Source organism: Herpailurus yagouaroundi, unplaced genomic scaffold, assembly GCF_014898765.1.
Source record: "Herpailurus yagouaroundi ecotype Mexico unplaced genomic scaffold, PumYag 159, whole genome shotgun sequence".
NCBI lineage: Eukaryota > Metazoa > Chordata > Mammalia > Carnivora > Felidae > Herpailurus > Herpailurus yagouaroundi.
In genome coordinates, this window is record NW_024412400.1 from 51480809 (window position 1) to 51497938 (window position 17130).

General features: G+C 37.0%; 1 protein-coding gene across 3 annotated transcripts; it reads right to left on the reverse strand.

Annotated features, from left to right (window-relative positions):
- Positions 1-3850: 3850 nt before the first annotated feature.
- CCNL1 (cyclin L1) lies at positions 3851-17130 on the reverse strand. 3 transcript variants are annotated; one of them, XM_040480586.1, is made up of 11 exons: positions 16371-17116; positions 15998-16072; positions 15441-15550; positions 9720-9840; positions 8567-8631; positions 6734-6833; positions 6525-6629; positions 6289-6430; positions 5941-6052; positions 5483-5581; positions 3851-4773 (listed from the first exon to the last, which is right to left on the reverse strand). In XM_040480586.1, exons 1-11 carry the CDS (start codon positions 16671-16673, stop codon positions 4425-4427), a joined length of 1581 nt encoding a protein of 526 aa, XP_040336520.1. In that variant the 5' UTR covers positions 16674-17116; the 3' UTR covers positions 3851-4424. The 3 variants fall into 3 exon arrangements, with proteins under 3 accessions (XP_040336520.1, XP_040336521.1, XP_040336522.1); XM_040480587.1 differs by lacking the exon at positions 3851-4773 and having other exon boundaries at positions 5564-5654; positions 5895-6052; positions 16371-17123; XM_040480588.1 differs by lacking the exons at positions 3851-4773; positions 5483-5581; positions 5941-6052; positions 6289-6430; positions 6525-6629 and adding an exon at positions 8314-8327 and having other exon boundaries at positions 16371-17130.

Here is a 17130-nt window from a genome sequence, read left to right on the forward strand (position 1 = left end):
CTGGATAAAGAACACATGCTCATGCTTGAAAGATGAAAGCTTAAAATGTCAGAGAATTAGCATCAATTGAAATTCATTCATTTCTCAGTATTTGTTGCATGCCCTGTTATGGGTCAGGCACTGTTGTAGGATTAGGTGAGGAATATACAATAATGAATAAACCACACTCTTCTGCTTTCTTGAAGCTTATATTCTTATGAGTAAAAGTGATAAAATCAGGTAATTTCAGATAGTGGTTATTATGAAAAAAAAATAGTGCTAAGGAATAGAACATGATGAATAGAACATGTCTGGGGAGCTTATTTTAGGGTGTGAATGCACCCCCTGTGGAGAGAATGGCACCTGAATGATGAAGCCTATCAAATAAGATTTGGGAGAGCCTCCGAAGCAAGAAAGGACAGCAAGGGCAAAAGACTCAGGAATAGATATGTGCACATTTGAGGAAGAGAAAGGTTGGTTGAGGGAAGAGGCTGGCAAGGACTGGATTACATACAGCCAGAGTCAGGGGTTTGTATTTTATTCAGAGTGAAATGTGAAACCATTGGAAGCTTTATGTATTAGAAGAACATGTGATTAACGTTTTAAATAGATCATTAGCTACTGTTTGAGAGATTGTAGCAAAGGCATACATAGAAACACTACAACCACATGTAGTTGAGGTGATGGCTGATGTAGGGGAAAGGAATTGGATGGCATATAAAAGCAGACAGGATAGCAATTTGCTGTTCCTGAACTTGGGTTAGAATTAAACTAAGCAGAGGCAGCAAAACCAGAGAACACTTGGAATCAAAGGGCCCAGTGTTTTCATGAAAATCTTGTTCAGAATCAGATCTCATTTCATGAAGTATTCTGAAACAGCTGTATTTTGAACGGTGTTCATAGGAAATGTAGAATTCAAACTCTTCTAAATATTTGGATGCTAATACTAATTTTGAATTGCAGAGCTAAAAATAGAACTCGCTTAACACACGTTAACAAAATGCTGTGAGGTAAGGGCAAGGGCCGAATAACTTGCCAAATCCCCTTGGTAGAGGAATATCTTGAATTCAGACATGACCTACAAGTCCATGTTTCTTTCATTCGAGAAACGGGACAAATGGCTACAAAGTCAGCCACACAGAGCTACTCTAGGGAACATGAGGGGATCAGGGCCCATACAATGAATACTGCTCCCCTTCCAGTTTTCCCCGTGGGGGAAGGGAGTTTTCCTTATCAAACCCCATGAACACTCTCTAGTTAAACTAGGCTCCCAGTATGCCTGTGATTTTAACATGAATCTTGGAAAACTCTGGTCTTTAAGAAAAAAGAACTTCACAGTTATCTGTTACAGCCCATGTTAAGAAATGGCTCTTAGTACCGTGAATATTATTATGAAATTATCTTGTTTTTGGAAACTTTCATGAGCTACCTTTAAGTTTTTAAATATGGCTTTGGATGCAGGTTATGGGTATTAATAATGCTGTTAATAACTGATGGTAACACTGACAATATTTAAAACTATAAAGCAAAGTTAGAACCGCAGTTAAAAGGTAATCTTTTTGATGATCACTATTTCAGAATGGAAAGCTGATGAAGAATTTCACTGGTCTTCCTTTAGGGTTAAGATACAGTCATAAAGGACAAACATTAACATTCCATAACATGAAAGGACTTGTATTAAGAATCAGCATCATTAGGAAAAAGTTAACAACTTGTCTGCATTAAGACTTAGGGCTGTAGTGGGAAAAACAAGATAATGAGAGAACGTATACACAGGAAATACAAAAAGCTGTCAAAGGTACAAGCACTAATGGATTAAGAATTGGCAACTGAAAGAAATACCTAGTGGATGAGGCAGCAGTCTAGTAACGGTTTAGAATAGCAAATAATCTGGGTCCCCAGACTTCCAAATTTCACACTATGTAAAAAAAAAAAAAAAAAAAAAAGTTATCAAATCTGAATCTGGCCAAGTGTTGAAATCTACAAGGTTTACAATACAGGAGACAGAAAAATACATCCAGTGATTTCAGAGGGTTACAATGAGCAAACGCAGAATATGAAAATTTCCTTAAGACAAATGACCCAATTTTTTTAAATTGCAAGGGGAAAAGGATGGGAGTCTGTGATTAAAACATAAAATAGATGAACCTTGCATGAATATCCCAGTTATAAAAACAAATCCTTAGAGATAGTAAGGAAAATCTGGATACTGACTGGGTAAACAAGGCATTGTTAATTTTTTAAGTATAAAAAAAGTATTTTGGTGGTGTTTAAGTCCTTACCTTTTTTAGTCTGAAGTGGTTGAGGATGAAATCAGTTGTCTGGTATTTTCTTACAAATAATAAGGGTGGGAAATAGAATGGTGAATTGGTAGGTATGAACAAGATAGGCTGGCCATGAATTGATCATTATTTCTGGAGCTGAGAGATAGGTATTTTACTACATCTATTTGAATTTCCCCTTAATAAAAGTTCAAAAATTGGTACATTAAAAAAAAAAAGTTTTTAAATTCAGGCAGAGCAGCATAAAGTGGTCAACTTCTTGACAGAAACCCAGAAAACTGTCTTAGTAGTAGCACAAAGCAAAAATTAGGATGCATGGAAACAGACACCCTCACAAAGCCACCTCTAACATACAGCTCTCAGCCCACATGCAGGTGTTCTCTGCATCTTCCATCTTCACAAACCTCACCCGTGGTGGTCTTTCCAAACAAGGGTAAGGTAGGTAAAAATTTAAAAACTTGTAAAAATTCAAGATTAATTTCTTAAACAGGGCCTTTACGGACTTTTGTCTCTGCCTTTCTTCAGTGCATGTCTTGTAAAGAAAATAAATGGGTTTCCTGTTTGGATGTAGTTTAGGCTTGTAAATTGTTTAGTTCAGCAGTATGTATTACAAAATCAAATATAGAAAGAACGCTCATTAGTTCTTACAAATATATCTGATTTAAGTAGCACACCCAACATTTTAAAATCCAAATGAGTCTTCTCTTTTGCAGTGTAGTTGCCTTGTTTGGCTTTCTACTTTTTTCAGCCGTGTTGCTCACCAGTGGTGAATGTTTGTCTTTGGAATCATCTTGAGAAGCTGTTTTTTTTTTTTTTTTTAAACATCCTTAGTGGCAGTAAATCTTCAGATCTTTGTGGGTATATTTGATTTTTTGAAACAAAAAAAATTATTTAGACCCAGGTCTAGTGGCCACGTAATCAAGTGTTAAAAAAATTAATGGAAAACTTAATATAACTATAAAATAATGAAACCTATATGGCCTTCTAAATTCACTTCCAAATTATTGGTAAAATAACTGTCAATATGCATATTAAAAATGTATTCATTTGGATATAGGACTTCTGACTTTTTCAACAAAACTTGATTTACTTTATGGTCAGATTTTACTTTTTTCAGCTAGCCAAGTCTGGGGGGCCTCATTTTACTATTCAATCCTCCTAGCCTAGATAAAATCTTCACTGTCTAAATTAAAGAAAACCTTTAATGTTTAACAGTTGGGTCTGATATACCATTATGTTAAAAGTTTTGACTTTGTTCTAGAGGACAGCTCACTTAAATGGTACCAGAAGCTTAAAGCAAATTTTAAGTACTATATATGTGCAAATAGGTTTCAACTTGAAGACTGGTTTAATGCTACAATATAACATTTAATATTACATTATTGCACAACTCCCATTGGTTTTTTTCCAAATATAAAGGCAAAGACTTTTAGAATAGCTCTCAATGCAGGTAAGAACTGCATTTAAGAATCTTGAACTATAATATATAGCTGATGGAGAAAAGGTGTTGTCAGAAAATCAGTACAGGCACTTTACTATTAAAATTTTTCTCTGTTTAATAATTTATTTAAATAAGATATTTGAAGCAGTTTAGAAAAACAAGATTTGTATTTTATTTCCTTGTAAAAATCTTTACACATGCAGACAAACCAGTGTTAAGAAAGTATTCACCATCATTTAAACAAATAACCACTTAAATAGAACAGTGTCTGCAATTTTTATCTGTATAAAAATAAGATACATTTTTACAGAACTCACCTCCAGTTCTTATAGCAATAAACAATACACAACTATAAGTACAATTGAACCTGACCATGGTTTTCAATTAGATACTGCTAGGGCATTTTAATGTGCAAAAAAAAAAAACAAAACAAAACACAAAACAAAAAAACAAAACAAAACAAAAACCCTAAAAACAACCAAAAAAAAAACCCCAAACAAAAAAGACACCCACAAAAACTTAAAAACAAAAAACCCCAAAACAAAACAAAAAAAAAAAAAACATAGTTTCTTTCCAAAAGAAAATGTCCTCAGTGTTTCTAGAGACCTAGAGGGCTTTAAGAAATCAAATCCTAATCAATTTCCTTTTAATGTTTTATGAGTCCATACATCACACTGTAAATAGGCAAAACCAGGAACTGATGCAGGCTCAAAGGAAGAAAGTCAGCGCCTGTGCCTGCCATGTCCTGAGCGACTGCCACCATGGTGCTTGCCTTTATGGGACCTCTCAAAGGAGCGAGATCTTTCACGCCTGTCCCTATGATGTCCCCTTTCATGCCTGTGTTTCTTGGCAGCATCTGAGTGATCCCGAGACTTGCTCTGAGATCGAGAACGAGACTTTTTCCTTTTATGACCATGTCTATTTGAACTTTTTAAATCCTCTCTTGTATGCTTGGCCTTAAGGTGAGGAGAACCATGATTATGATGTCGTCTTGGACTTTCACTGTGGCTGCGGGACCTGCTTCTTGATCTTGAGCTGTATGTTCCAGATCGGCTCCGCCTATTATTATAACTTAGACAATAAAAATTTGAGGTTTAGATTCAGTTTCTGCTGGGAACAGATTATTTTGGTGGTGCTTTCAACAGGTTCAAAAAACAATATTGACCTGTAGCAGTACAGGCCAGACAGAAAACTTTCACTACATTTACCCACCTCTCACCAGCTCCCGCTAGCCTGTATTACACAAATCTTAAATGTACCACATGTCTACATTCCAAAGAGAAAATTAGTAATTTTTACAAAGTGTCCTAGATAGCTATGCTTTTTATTGAGTATCTCACACATGTTCAAAAGAGCCATTGAACAGACACAAGCAGCTAGCATTTTAATTACAAAGCCAGGGAAGATTCTTTGACTCTGGTCAATTTGATTACTGGTTAATTAACAATTAATAAAATATTAATATTCTCGAATTAAACAAAAAGACTGTTTTCACATTATAGACAGGATATTATAGCCTTCCATAGCACTTTGTGGCCAGCCCCTACACTTCTTCAAAAAATGGGCAAAACCAGAACAGAATGTTAAGTTACACTACCACAAAACGAAAAAGCCACGTATAGGCAGGGCAAATTTCCAAACTCACTTCTCATAATTTAGCTCATGTTAAAAAGACTAAATCTAGCCTAACTGTGAAAACATCCAACTATGTTCAATTTTCTTAAAACTCGGCAACATTACTCCAAATAAGACTGCTTTCTCTATGAGAATATTTACTTACTGTCTTCTTGGAGTATGTGATCTAGAACGTGATCGTGTTCTTGACCTTGATCGACTTGCACTCCTGCTGTTTCTACTTCTCTTGCTGTCTTTTCTTACACTTAAAAAACAAACAAAAAAAAACCCCACACCATTATTTCAGATACATGTTCAGTGTGTTAGAAATTAAACACATTGGGGCGCCTGGGTGGCGCAGTCGGTTAGGCGTCCGACTTCAGCCAGGTCACGATCTCGCGATCCGTGAGTTCGAGCCCCGCGTCAGGCTCTGGGCTGATGGCTTGGAGCCTGTTTCCGATTCTGTGTCTCCCTCTCTCTCTGCCCCTCCCCCGTTCATGCTCTCTCTTTCTCTGTCTCAAAAATAAATAAACGTTGAAAAAAAAAAAAAAATTTAAAAAAAAAAAGAAATTAAACACATAAAAGAGTCCTTAGACTAGTTTTCTAAGTCAAATATACTCTCACCCATTATAAGGGCTTTTGGAAGCCTGTTGTCTGTCCTCAGGTTCTTTCTTGACTGTCTTCACGTTAACAGAGATTGGTGACTTCTCTTCAGCTTTCACTTCTCTTGGTGATGCTTAAAAACAACACAAAGACATGTTATCTATTGGATTTAATAGAGGGCCAAAAAGTTGTTTCTAAATGAAACTCAAGAGCACCATGCTTTCAAGTATTTGTCTATCATAAGAGAAAACGGTAACTGCTTCTTGCTTGCTTAACATCATTGTTTCTATGCCACTGTTATACGCTAAAGCTTTCTAATAACTGCACATCTTCAGTGCCCAAATCATTTCAATTCTGAATATATCTTACATGGTTTAGAGGCTGGGGAAAATCCACCAAGGGTTGAAAGGGCTGGAGTTCCATCGGGATTTAATCCCTTTGCTTTTAATTTGGCTTCTTGTAAGGCTACTTTTCTTTTCTCTACTTCTTTTTCCAACAATTCATAGTTTGGCTGGTGGAAGAAAATGAAGTTAGTAGTTCTCCCTTATACTAGTTTAGACTCTTAACACTTAAAAGTATTAACACAAACACAAGTAAATAGCTACCTTTTTTCTGGTATAAAGCCTAAGCGTTTCTATGCAAATTTCCTGGATTTCCTCTTCTGTAGTACCAAAAAGAAGAAACCAATGGGGACGAGTTGGTAATGGAATCTAAACCATAAAAACAGAATGGTTTAGGACAAATTTCAGGTTTTATTAGAACTGCTAACTCTTGTGATGTATCCTATAGCAGACTACAGGCTATATATACCTACCTGAAGAGCTCTAGCTGCAAGGTAGATGCAAGCACATGCTATAGTCTCTGGTTGGAACCGAACAAATACATTGGTTCGAAGACTGTCATTCATATAATTCCTGAAAAATATTTCAACCATAAGCTTTGTACGTAAACAAACCAGTCCTTCCGAGGCTTACATAAAATTGGAGACTCAATCTACTTTATTCTTTTTTCTTCTCTTATATTCATATCCTCATATTCTAGCATACAACAACAACTCAAAAATCAGTAAGAGATAAGAATTTAACACTGGAACCATTCTTCAGCTTTCCTAGATGTGACTAAAGTCCTTTAAAATAATTCCATATCATCCCAAATAGTACTTCTGTAGTTTTTATTTCTATGAAAAGCAATGCTTTGAAAGTCAATTTTCACATATCTAATTTCAGAAATGATAAACCACTCCAACAGTACTTCAAGCCATTAATTATTGACCATCTCTCCTTTATCCATAATGAAAAGCAGTGTCAACCAAGTTCTTTCAAAAACTCAAAATACTGTAACAGGGGTAAAAAGGCATTTTCAGTAAGCACTCACCAAATTGTATTAAGAAAACTAAGCTACTTCAGAAAATCTAGGTAGGGAAGTGAAGAGCAGTAAATATACAGAATAGCCTTGTTTACATACCTTTTTTGTGACTAAGTACAAACAAAAGCAATAAACTACTTCAGTTAATAAAGTGCTGGACTTTTTTATTAGTGAACCCTCCCCACAATATCCCTAAAGTATTAAAGAAATTCCACAAATTGTTTAAAAGGTTAAACTATTTTAAAAGGTTAGACTACTTAAAAATCCTTATCCATGAAAACTGCTTAAATGTTCTATAGAGCATATATTAAAAATGTCATGCATTTTATAAAAGCAATTAGACTTATCTAATATTACTGATATTTACTGAGTCCTAAAGAAGCATGGCAGTCATTAAGTCCAAAACATGAAAATTACTTAAGTCCTGCACATCATCAACAGTCTTGAGAAAGTAGTTGTAGCTGGACCAAATTCCTTGTTTCACCTTAAAATAAACTAGCCCTCCAAGTCAAACATCTTCATGTCAAAAGTCCAAGTTCTACAGTACTTATGGCAATATTAACATCTCTTTTAAAAATGTAATTCTTTTAGTATTGCCTCAACAGTCCAGCAGCTATAATTCATCCAGAATGGGAATGGTGCCCATTTTAAGCTGCAAGTTGTACTTTCCCCTTTGGTAGACACCATGCTATACATACTAAAAACAGAAATCTACGTCAAACTCCTAACAAAAAAAAATCATTTAATTCATAATGGCTGGACAACAAATCTATCAAAAATGAACTATTCATTTTGATAGTTACAGGTATACATTATATACACAGGCATGTTGAATAGTTACTTCTAGAAGCAAATATACAAATCCTTTTGACACCCCGACAGAACTAGAAGATGCTGCCAGATGGATATGGACCACTTCAGTGAATCTCGGATGAGAGCTTGCACTGGATTGGCTGGAGAGCAGGGCAGCCAATCAGGCCATCCTGAGGTCATGGGCTGAAGTGCAGAGGGCAGAGTTCTATGACTTACCATCATGGACTACCCTTTAATTAAAGAGTAGAAAAAAGAACAAAGTTAAATTGAGTTCTCCATTGAAAGCAATTAGTCAAGCCAAGAAAACAGGAAGCAGAAATAAGCATTATTTACCTTTTGGTTAAAAAACAAAAAAAACAAAAAGCACCAAAACAAACTCCTCTCATTATTTTGGAAAGGGAAAATGAAACTTACTTTATTTCTGCTTCTGTTTTCCTGGCTAGGAAAGAAATGTAAAAAAGCAACTTACCAGGCAGTTTGAACCAGGGTTTGATTACGTTCACATTCTAAGACTTGTAAATACATAACAATGATCTGAAGGACAAGGGAAAAAAACTGAATTTAGCAAATCAGTGGTTCTTTCAGAATACAGAGTTCAATGAATATAAGTAATTGAAATGTTAGGTGCAAGTTTTATCTCTTCTACAACTGCATAGACAATACAGACCAACCTATAACACATAGGCAGTCGGTGTGGGTTATTTATGCCACTAGATTCCATAAAAATTAGAAGTATGATCCAAAATTGCACAGGAAAAATGAGCGAAATCAATTAAAAAAAATACCTAATTTCTCCATGAACACCTTACTATGTGACAGGCACTATGGTATGAGGTTATTTCACTTAATTTCCCAGGGTACAATTCTACATGTCCAAAAATCCTACAGACTGTATGTTTTTAATGCTACACAATGCATATGATCATATTATGTAATACAGTGGATATTACAATTAAGTAATCAAACAGTATTTCTACAGTGAAGCTTATTACACTAAAGTGTGATAAATAAAAACTACATTATCAACAGTTTCACTACAGTTCAGGTCAAATCTTCCTGGACCTTTATTATCAATCATTCTAGTTTTACAATCTTGAAGATGTAGCATCCGAGGAAGAGGGATATTTGCCAAAGTCCAAGAGCTAATGGCAAAGACAAACTTCTCTCACAGAAAGTCCTATCCCCAGAGCACCCATATGGTAACCAATGGGCTATTATGATGATCATATGTAAGCTAAGAGATACTGAAGAAATAAATATTCAGACAGCGAGCAGCCACTATGCTTTGAACATTTTACTGTGTGACAGCATTCCAGGTACTTTTGCACATGTATATTATTTCCTCTTTGGAATAAGGTTATTTCACAATCTGTTTTCTGGCTAGGGAAACTGGGTTAACCACAGAGGCAAAAACAACTTATCTATGCCCACACGATGAAGGGTGGAGATCTGAACCCAAGTCTTTTTGACTCCTACTTTCTGATAAATTTCAATAACCTGAAGGATGCTTTTTAAAAACCAAGGTTAACTCTCAAAAATAACCATAGTATAAATTCATGTAAGATGCAGTTTTAGAAAGACCCTAATACTTACGAGTGTAATCTCTGCACTCTACAACTCACCTTATGGGGATGCTTGACATGAACACAAAATCCCAACTCCTTTAGCACCCTTCTCTCTGCCTTGATAACTTGATTTTTGGTGTTAATGTAGTTCTGATCAAGGATCAGGGGGCTTGGAGTCCTATAGTTTGTAAGAAATAAAATCAAAACTGTTTTGCACATCCAAAAAATTGTATTTGTGGCATCTCCATTTTCCCTTCCAACCAACTATTGGCAACAGAAACCAGCTTTTTAAACTCCTGCAAACAAGTTAAAGCATTAATCTTGTGCTGTCCAAGTTATGCTAATTAAACATACACTTTCTAAACTAGGTTTCTATAGGAACTAACTCAACCCTGTAGTGAAAAATTCATTCTAATACTTACATGTATCCTTTGTTGTTTTTTTCATGATTATCTTTTAGGTGTATATGTATAATAGAGTTAAACGGTTGATTTATCATCACAAACCTCATTAGTCTCCACAGATTTTTTCCAGTGACAAAACTAATGTGTTATTGAAAATATTTACTATAAAGACTTCATAAGATCATAATGATTTAATTCATTTTCTAAACTGTCAACTCTTGGCTAATTTATGGCCAAAGTATAAAGTGGGGAAAAAAATGGTAGGTAGCTAATTCAGATTCCCCTAAATGGACAATTTGCCTAAACAAATTTATTCTAAGAATCCATCTCTGTTAAAGAAAGTATGAAAACTAAAATTTCAGCTCAATTACATAAATAAAAGATTCAAAACTAGAAGCAATCAATAAAAAACAGGCTTAAATTTGGTCTGAGTTGTAGTTACCAGGCAATACTCTTTAGAATGCAATTTAAAAGAGAAGGGAAGACCATGATGAGGGAATCAGAACACTCAAGGTCTCTGTGCCAGACTAAATTTTGATAGCTTCAAAGGTTATAATGCAGAAAGCTATGTCTCAGTGGTTCAATGCTTAGGAAATAGCATTTTCAATTAAAAGACTATCTGATTTAAGTCTTAAATTCGAAACTGGTTTCTTATGGAGAACTTGTGGACTTTCATTTCCCATTGTCCTTCATTTGACGTTTTTAGAGCCAATAAGAAATACATTTTCATTAAGACGTGATTATATGGTGTATATATAGGGAGAGAACATTTAAAAAAAATGTTTCCCCATACTGAATTCATTTCAGCTAAAAGATTCAAGAGTTTTTGCTCTGGCAGAACACATCTGGTTATAAAAAAAGGTCATTCTGAATATTACCACTCACAACTCATTTTATCATGTACGCCAAATCCAGAAATATGTAAGATTGTATTTTAAATACATCCACTTGAATATTAGAAAACAATCTGAAATGAGCTACATTAACTACCCTGCAGTGACATATTATCTAAACATCTTTTCAGTTTCCTTCCTTCGTCCCATCTAAAATTACAGCAACAAGAATGCTTATTAGACTATTTCAAATTATTTGATAGCGTATGATTTTTATCAAAATACACTAAACAAAAAGTTGGCAAATCTGACAAGATGGAAACTAGCTTACTTAAATTAACAATGCTGAAAATGGCCTTCACTCCATTTGATTCCTATTATAGCTATGAGAAGTGTGAGGAATGAGGCCACCAACTGGACAGGGGACAGACTTCTAATATAAAAATATAACAATGAATCTGCTTTATCAGGACAATAGGCTACAAGTTAAATACTCTTTGGGGAAAAAATTAACTTCAGAGCAATCAAAGTACACATGAAAATATAACCCCAAAATCTTAAGGTTTGTAATTCTTCAGGTTTTATCATTATTACAAGAAGTTTGGAAAAAAGTCAAATCCACACCTCCGACTCTCATAACCAGTTATCTGATGGCCCTCCTTCAACAGGTATCAGGACGTAGAATATCCCCAGTTTTATAGTGGCCTGCCACTAACTCTTTACTCCCTGCAATTCAGACTGTAAACTGCACCATTAAAATCCTAAAAATAAATTTATAAAAGTAGTTTTGTCTCATTTCCCCCCATTTTGTTGATCAAACTAATCTATACCTCTTACTAAGCTTGCTTTAACAGCTGCCTTCAAATTGTGTTAAAACTCACTTTTCCTGCAATTAACCAACTACACACTTGTCTCAATAATGGCTATTATCTGATCCCCAAATCAGGCTTATTCATTAATTGAATTAAATGAATTAATTCATTAAATGAATTGTTACTTTCCATCTATTCTGCCACAATCTTTACTTTCCTTTTTATGTATGTCAAAGTCCCAACACCAAAACCAATTAAGGAAACCAAACCCATTATTTAGTGTAATTCAACTATATACTCAAATTCTTGCTTAGGCCTTCTACTAGTGGTTTTGGAAGGTAACTTTGTAGATATATAATCTGACACTTTCGTTTTGTTAAAAACTGGTTTTAAATCAAGAAAGGCTCAATGAGCATGTAATTTACAACTACCATAAAAGGATTATTTTGTTTCAGAATTTGTATCAGAAATAGAAAAATGTTTCCATAAGTCAGCAAGAAAAGATTAAAGGAAACTGTCTAAGCAGGTGGTTTCCTTACTTACAGTAACAATTTATCAATTAGTACTGTCTATGGCAGCAAGCACATAAAGTTGAATTGAAGCTTGCTAGAATTTCTTCATCTTCAATTAAGTAAACTTTCCTTTCCAGTAAGTTTCAGGAGGTGATATTCTAAATCTCTTAAAAAAAAAAATTACCTATTCAGAGAAAAAATAATTTTCATCATCAACAAACTAAACTCTACCTCCCCTGCTTTTTTATCAGATTTTTAAAATTAAATTTACATGAAAAGAACAATTTTCAAATTTTAGTCTTAATAGGAAATCTTGGGCTTTGGTCACTGGAAGTTTATTTCGTCTCTTAGAATAACAATTTTTCCTTTAGCATGATTTAGTTGAAATACGACTTAACAAAAAAAAAGAAAAAAATTCAAACAGGATATCCAAACATGGTTAGTCTCACTTATGTGGTACAAGAACCTAGAAAATTTGGACTTAGTTCTTCGAGAGACTACACTAAAATGAGATTTCGTTTATGAGGAGCCAGATTGTTGTTCAATATACAGAAAGTTGTAACGCCTACTCCAAGGGAATATTCCTCCTCTAGCAGTGTTTAAGCCAACTGAAGGCCACTACCTTTACAACCACCGAAATAAACTGAGGGAGGTTGGACTAAATGACAAGACCACTTAAGACTTCCAGTTCTTGTCTATGATCTATATACCTGCTGAAAATACCACACCATATTCACCAATGAATGGTTGCATCAGTCTGAATATTTGTCTTTAGGCAAGCATTCAGGTATACATGTGGGCTCCTTAAAATTACAGAAAATGCTTAATTGTCTGGAAATATGCTGCATCTCAAAAACAAATTAAAATCGGAAACTAATGAAATGAAAAAGCAATTTTCTCTTTCAATTCAGCCATTTATTCTGACCTTAGAAGGCAATTATGAAACTACAGAAAAATTGACGGGGGGAGGGAGAAATAATCCAGGACAGGACTTGGGCATTGATACTTTCTAAAAGCTCCTCTGGTGATTCTTACGTGTAACCAGGACTGAAAAACAATGACCTAAAGGCTACAAAAATGATGCGTCCTCTGTCATTACCAAGATCAGACTACAACTTAAAGCTATGCATAAACCAGATTAAAACAGCATCATTAAACTGATATACTATTTATCTAACTAAAATGGAATACCAACAATACTTTCTAATGGCACTACTCTAGATAAAAACACACCAAGCTGTAGTTTCTAATAACTTGGACAGCAAAGACAAAAGCTTATAACAAGAAACAGGAGTTTTTCTAAATGGTTCACCAGTGGCCAACCTGTTAGTCCCCGATTCCAGTGACCTATTCTCAGAGCACTGGCTTCTCCTTGGGGATTTTCGATACTTCACTCACTGTTGCCATGACGACAGCTTCATCTCTATGTACCACTCCACATCACCCAGGCTTTGGTAAATGTAGCTGGTCGCTGTATAGTCGGTTGCAAGGGAAAAAAGAGTTGAAGTTAATAACATATACAAGTTACGTGTCTGAGTAAACTTGTAATATGCATAGAAACACTTTTACATCCTGCTTTAAAAAAAAGGCTTCCATGCAATTAACAACTCCTTTTAAATTTCATGCTATAATCAGACTTGTAAGATTGAGACAAAGTCAATTTCTCTGTAATAATGACCAAAAACACACTATTACATCAGGCGCAACAGTCAGGTGAGATGTTTTAAATTCCAAAGTTTGTATAGTTAAGAAGACCTACTCTGATCTCAAGGAAGAATACTCTAAGTCTCATAGAAAAAGTTCAAAGTAGATAATCATTGTTAAGTTACAATACAACAGTTGGCTCAATGGTTCAAAGAATACAGACCGAAAACTCCTTTAGGCAAACACTGAATCCTCGGATTAAAAGCCTTTTAATTACTGTCAATTTGTTTTAAACACCCTGGAGAGTCCACTAAATATCTAAAAACAAATTTTAGCTCAGACCACACTAAATACCAATTTGAAATCTTCCCAATTTCCAGGGATTCCTCACCAGCTAAAGGATAGTTTAAAATAAAATACTAGTCTGTCCCTGGATGTGGTTAGGGTAAATGAGAAAAGATGGAGGAAAAAAGAACGTAAGAAAACTGAAAAAATGCTGTGGAAACTATCTGGATAGCAATGGCTCAGACTTTCTAACTAAAGGTTACTTTACTATGTCTCTGGATAGTTCCATTACTGACAACTTATCGATTCAGCCAATAAAGCCCACGCATGTAGGATACTAATTTGGCACTGACACCCAACCCCAACAACTTAAAATCCTTTTAAAACTAACTTCCTTTCAAACTCAGTACAAGTTTATCTAACATCACCACAATTTCTTAAGAAGTGAACACAGAACTAATCTATGCCAAGTGTATCCTTCTGCAGGATGTACTAGAAGTCACCTCTAGATGCAGGAAGCCTGCAACTAAAACTTTTTGCACTGCCTCTCATGAACCCAAAGGTCCACACAAAGTGTTGTCACGTAGCCACAAAATCTCCAAGACACTATTTGGTTTCTATTTTCTTCTTACAAGATCAAATAAAAACAGTCCTTATCTAAATGTAACCCAATAGTTATTTCTCTACCCCACTCACTGATACTGTATCTGACCAAAACAAAATACCTGTGTAATCCCTTTGACTTCAAACTTCAACCTTTATCCTGCAGTCCTTTCAGATCCGGTATTATGCGATATATCGTAGTTCAATGTTGAGAAGTATTCTAACAAAAGCCAACCTCAATTGATAAAGAATTAACTGGGACTTCGCGTAGAAAAACATGATCTACACAAAACTTTGCCACAATATTAACTTGAACTGCAGTGTTTACACTTCCAACCTTCAGTCTTCCAAGAGGGGAGGGAGGAAAATAACTTACAGAATACACTCACACTTGAGCCAAACGTATTCCCTTTCTTGTTTAATCTTAAACCACAGGACTGGCTTCACAGCACTGTTAGGATTGTCCATAAATGCAACTGCCTCTACAAACTTTAGATAGCTGGTTAATTGTGTTTTTTTTTCAAATTAATTTAAGTATTAGTTAGCTCCTATGTGAATTTTAACACCTAAATTAAAGCCGGTTTTCCTTTGCATCAGTTTTGAGAAGAAAGAATGTTTTGAGTTGATGATTGGTGCACAATGCAGTAGCAGCAAGAAACACTGTGTTCAATAATGCCAATCTTACCTTTTTCCTCTTAACTGGCGTAGGTGGTGAAATACATTAATCACATCTCTTATTCTTCTAGGTGCTTCTTCAATTTTTGATGCAAGATTAATACAAGCCATGGCAACAATCTGAAAGAACCCATAATCCAATAAAAAAATTGTTAGACTACAACACTATCAAATAGGAAAGCCTCTTTCAAAGTCTAAACAACTTATTCTGATGGGAGAATTTCAGGACACAACTGGGACTTTTGGTGAAATAAGAGTACGACGCACATTTCTACTCCCCATAGGCATACCAGATAATCTGCTACTATGCTTTTTTTTTTTTTTAATGCTTAACTAATCTTAATTGAATTTGATTGAAAATTGTGGTTTTTGATGACAGCACATGGGCTCAAGAGAAGCTTTATAGTTTTAAAACACATTCCAAAAGTCTACTTCTCGTGGGTGAGAACTAGGTACAAAGGCCCAAACTAACCACTCCCTTTTTAGAAAAACTGGGTGGAGACACTACCCCCTCCTCCTCGTTTCCGGATGAAGAAATCCCTTTTCACCCGCCCCCGCAGCGCTTACCTCGAAACTGTGTTTGACGAAAGACTTGGAGTAGAAAAAACGATGAAACAACACCTGCCCCGTTGCCATCGCCACCTGCAGACAAGAGAGAAGAACGGAAGCGCAGGGGTCAGGCGGGCCCGCACCAGGCGCCGCCGCCATTTTGTGCCGCCGCTCTCTCCCCCTCCCCCTCCCGCCGCGAACTGTTCGCTGCCGGGTCCTCCTTTCGCCTTGGCGCCCTCCCACCCTCGACACGCCCGGGATCCGGCTGGGACCTGTGGCTGGAGAGCCCGAGGAGGCATCCCCACCCTGCCGAGACACACTGGTACCGGGATGCAGCGGAAGGGACAGCGGGGAGAAGCGCGCTGGGCCGGCCCGGGGCCGAAGCACTGACCTGCGGCAACCGGAGGAGAATGCCGGCGGCTTGGATGAGCTCGCAGCCCAGGATGCGCAAGTCGGTCTCGCTGGGCAGGTCGAGCCCGTCCTGCATAGACGGGGTAGGGGAGAGCCGCTCCTCCGGAATCAGCGAGTGGTCGATGGTGAGCGAAACTTCCGAGTACAGGCGGTCGCCGATCAGGATCCCTCCCGTCGTAGTCGTCGTCGTGGTCGTCGTCCCGGAGCTAGAGCCGCCCGCACTCGGGGCGGCCGACGAGGCGGCGGCGGCAGCGGTCGCGGTCGGGTGAGGCCCGGACGCCATAGTCTCAGCGAGCTGCACGCACGCCCAACGCAGCCGGAACCCAGAGCGAGACTAACCAGCGTCCTCGGCGCGACGGATATTCCCGTGACCGCCTGATTCTGGGCCGCTTCACGCAGCGTGCGCTTCCGCCCTGACGTCACCACGCCCGGCTGGTGCGCGCCAACTAGTCCCTTCAGGCCTCCCCTAGGCCTGCGCCGCCCGCGAGCAGAGGCCAGAGTGAGGAGTGCCGCCTTTGTCACCTGATGACCTCTCTGCTGGGGCCACGGAGTGGTCCAGGAGGTCGTCTGTTTAGCTAAAAACAGGTCTCAGTCGCCGCGTTTTTAATATTATTAGCTACGAGAATAATAAGGGAGCTTTATCCCCAAGTTAGAGTTGGCAGAATTTTGCTATAATCTCTGCGCGATTTCGGTAATTTGTCAAGGACCTGCGTCTTTCTGCTTCTGTCTCGCCCTTCTAA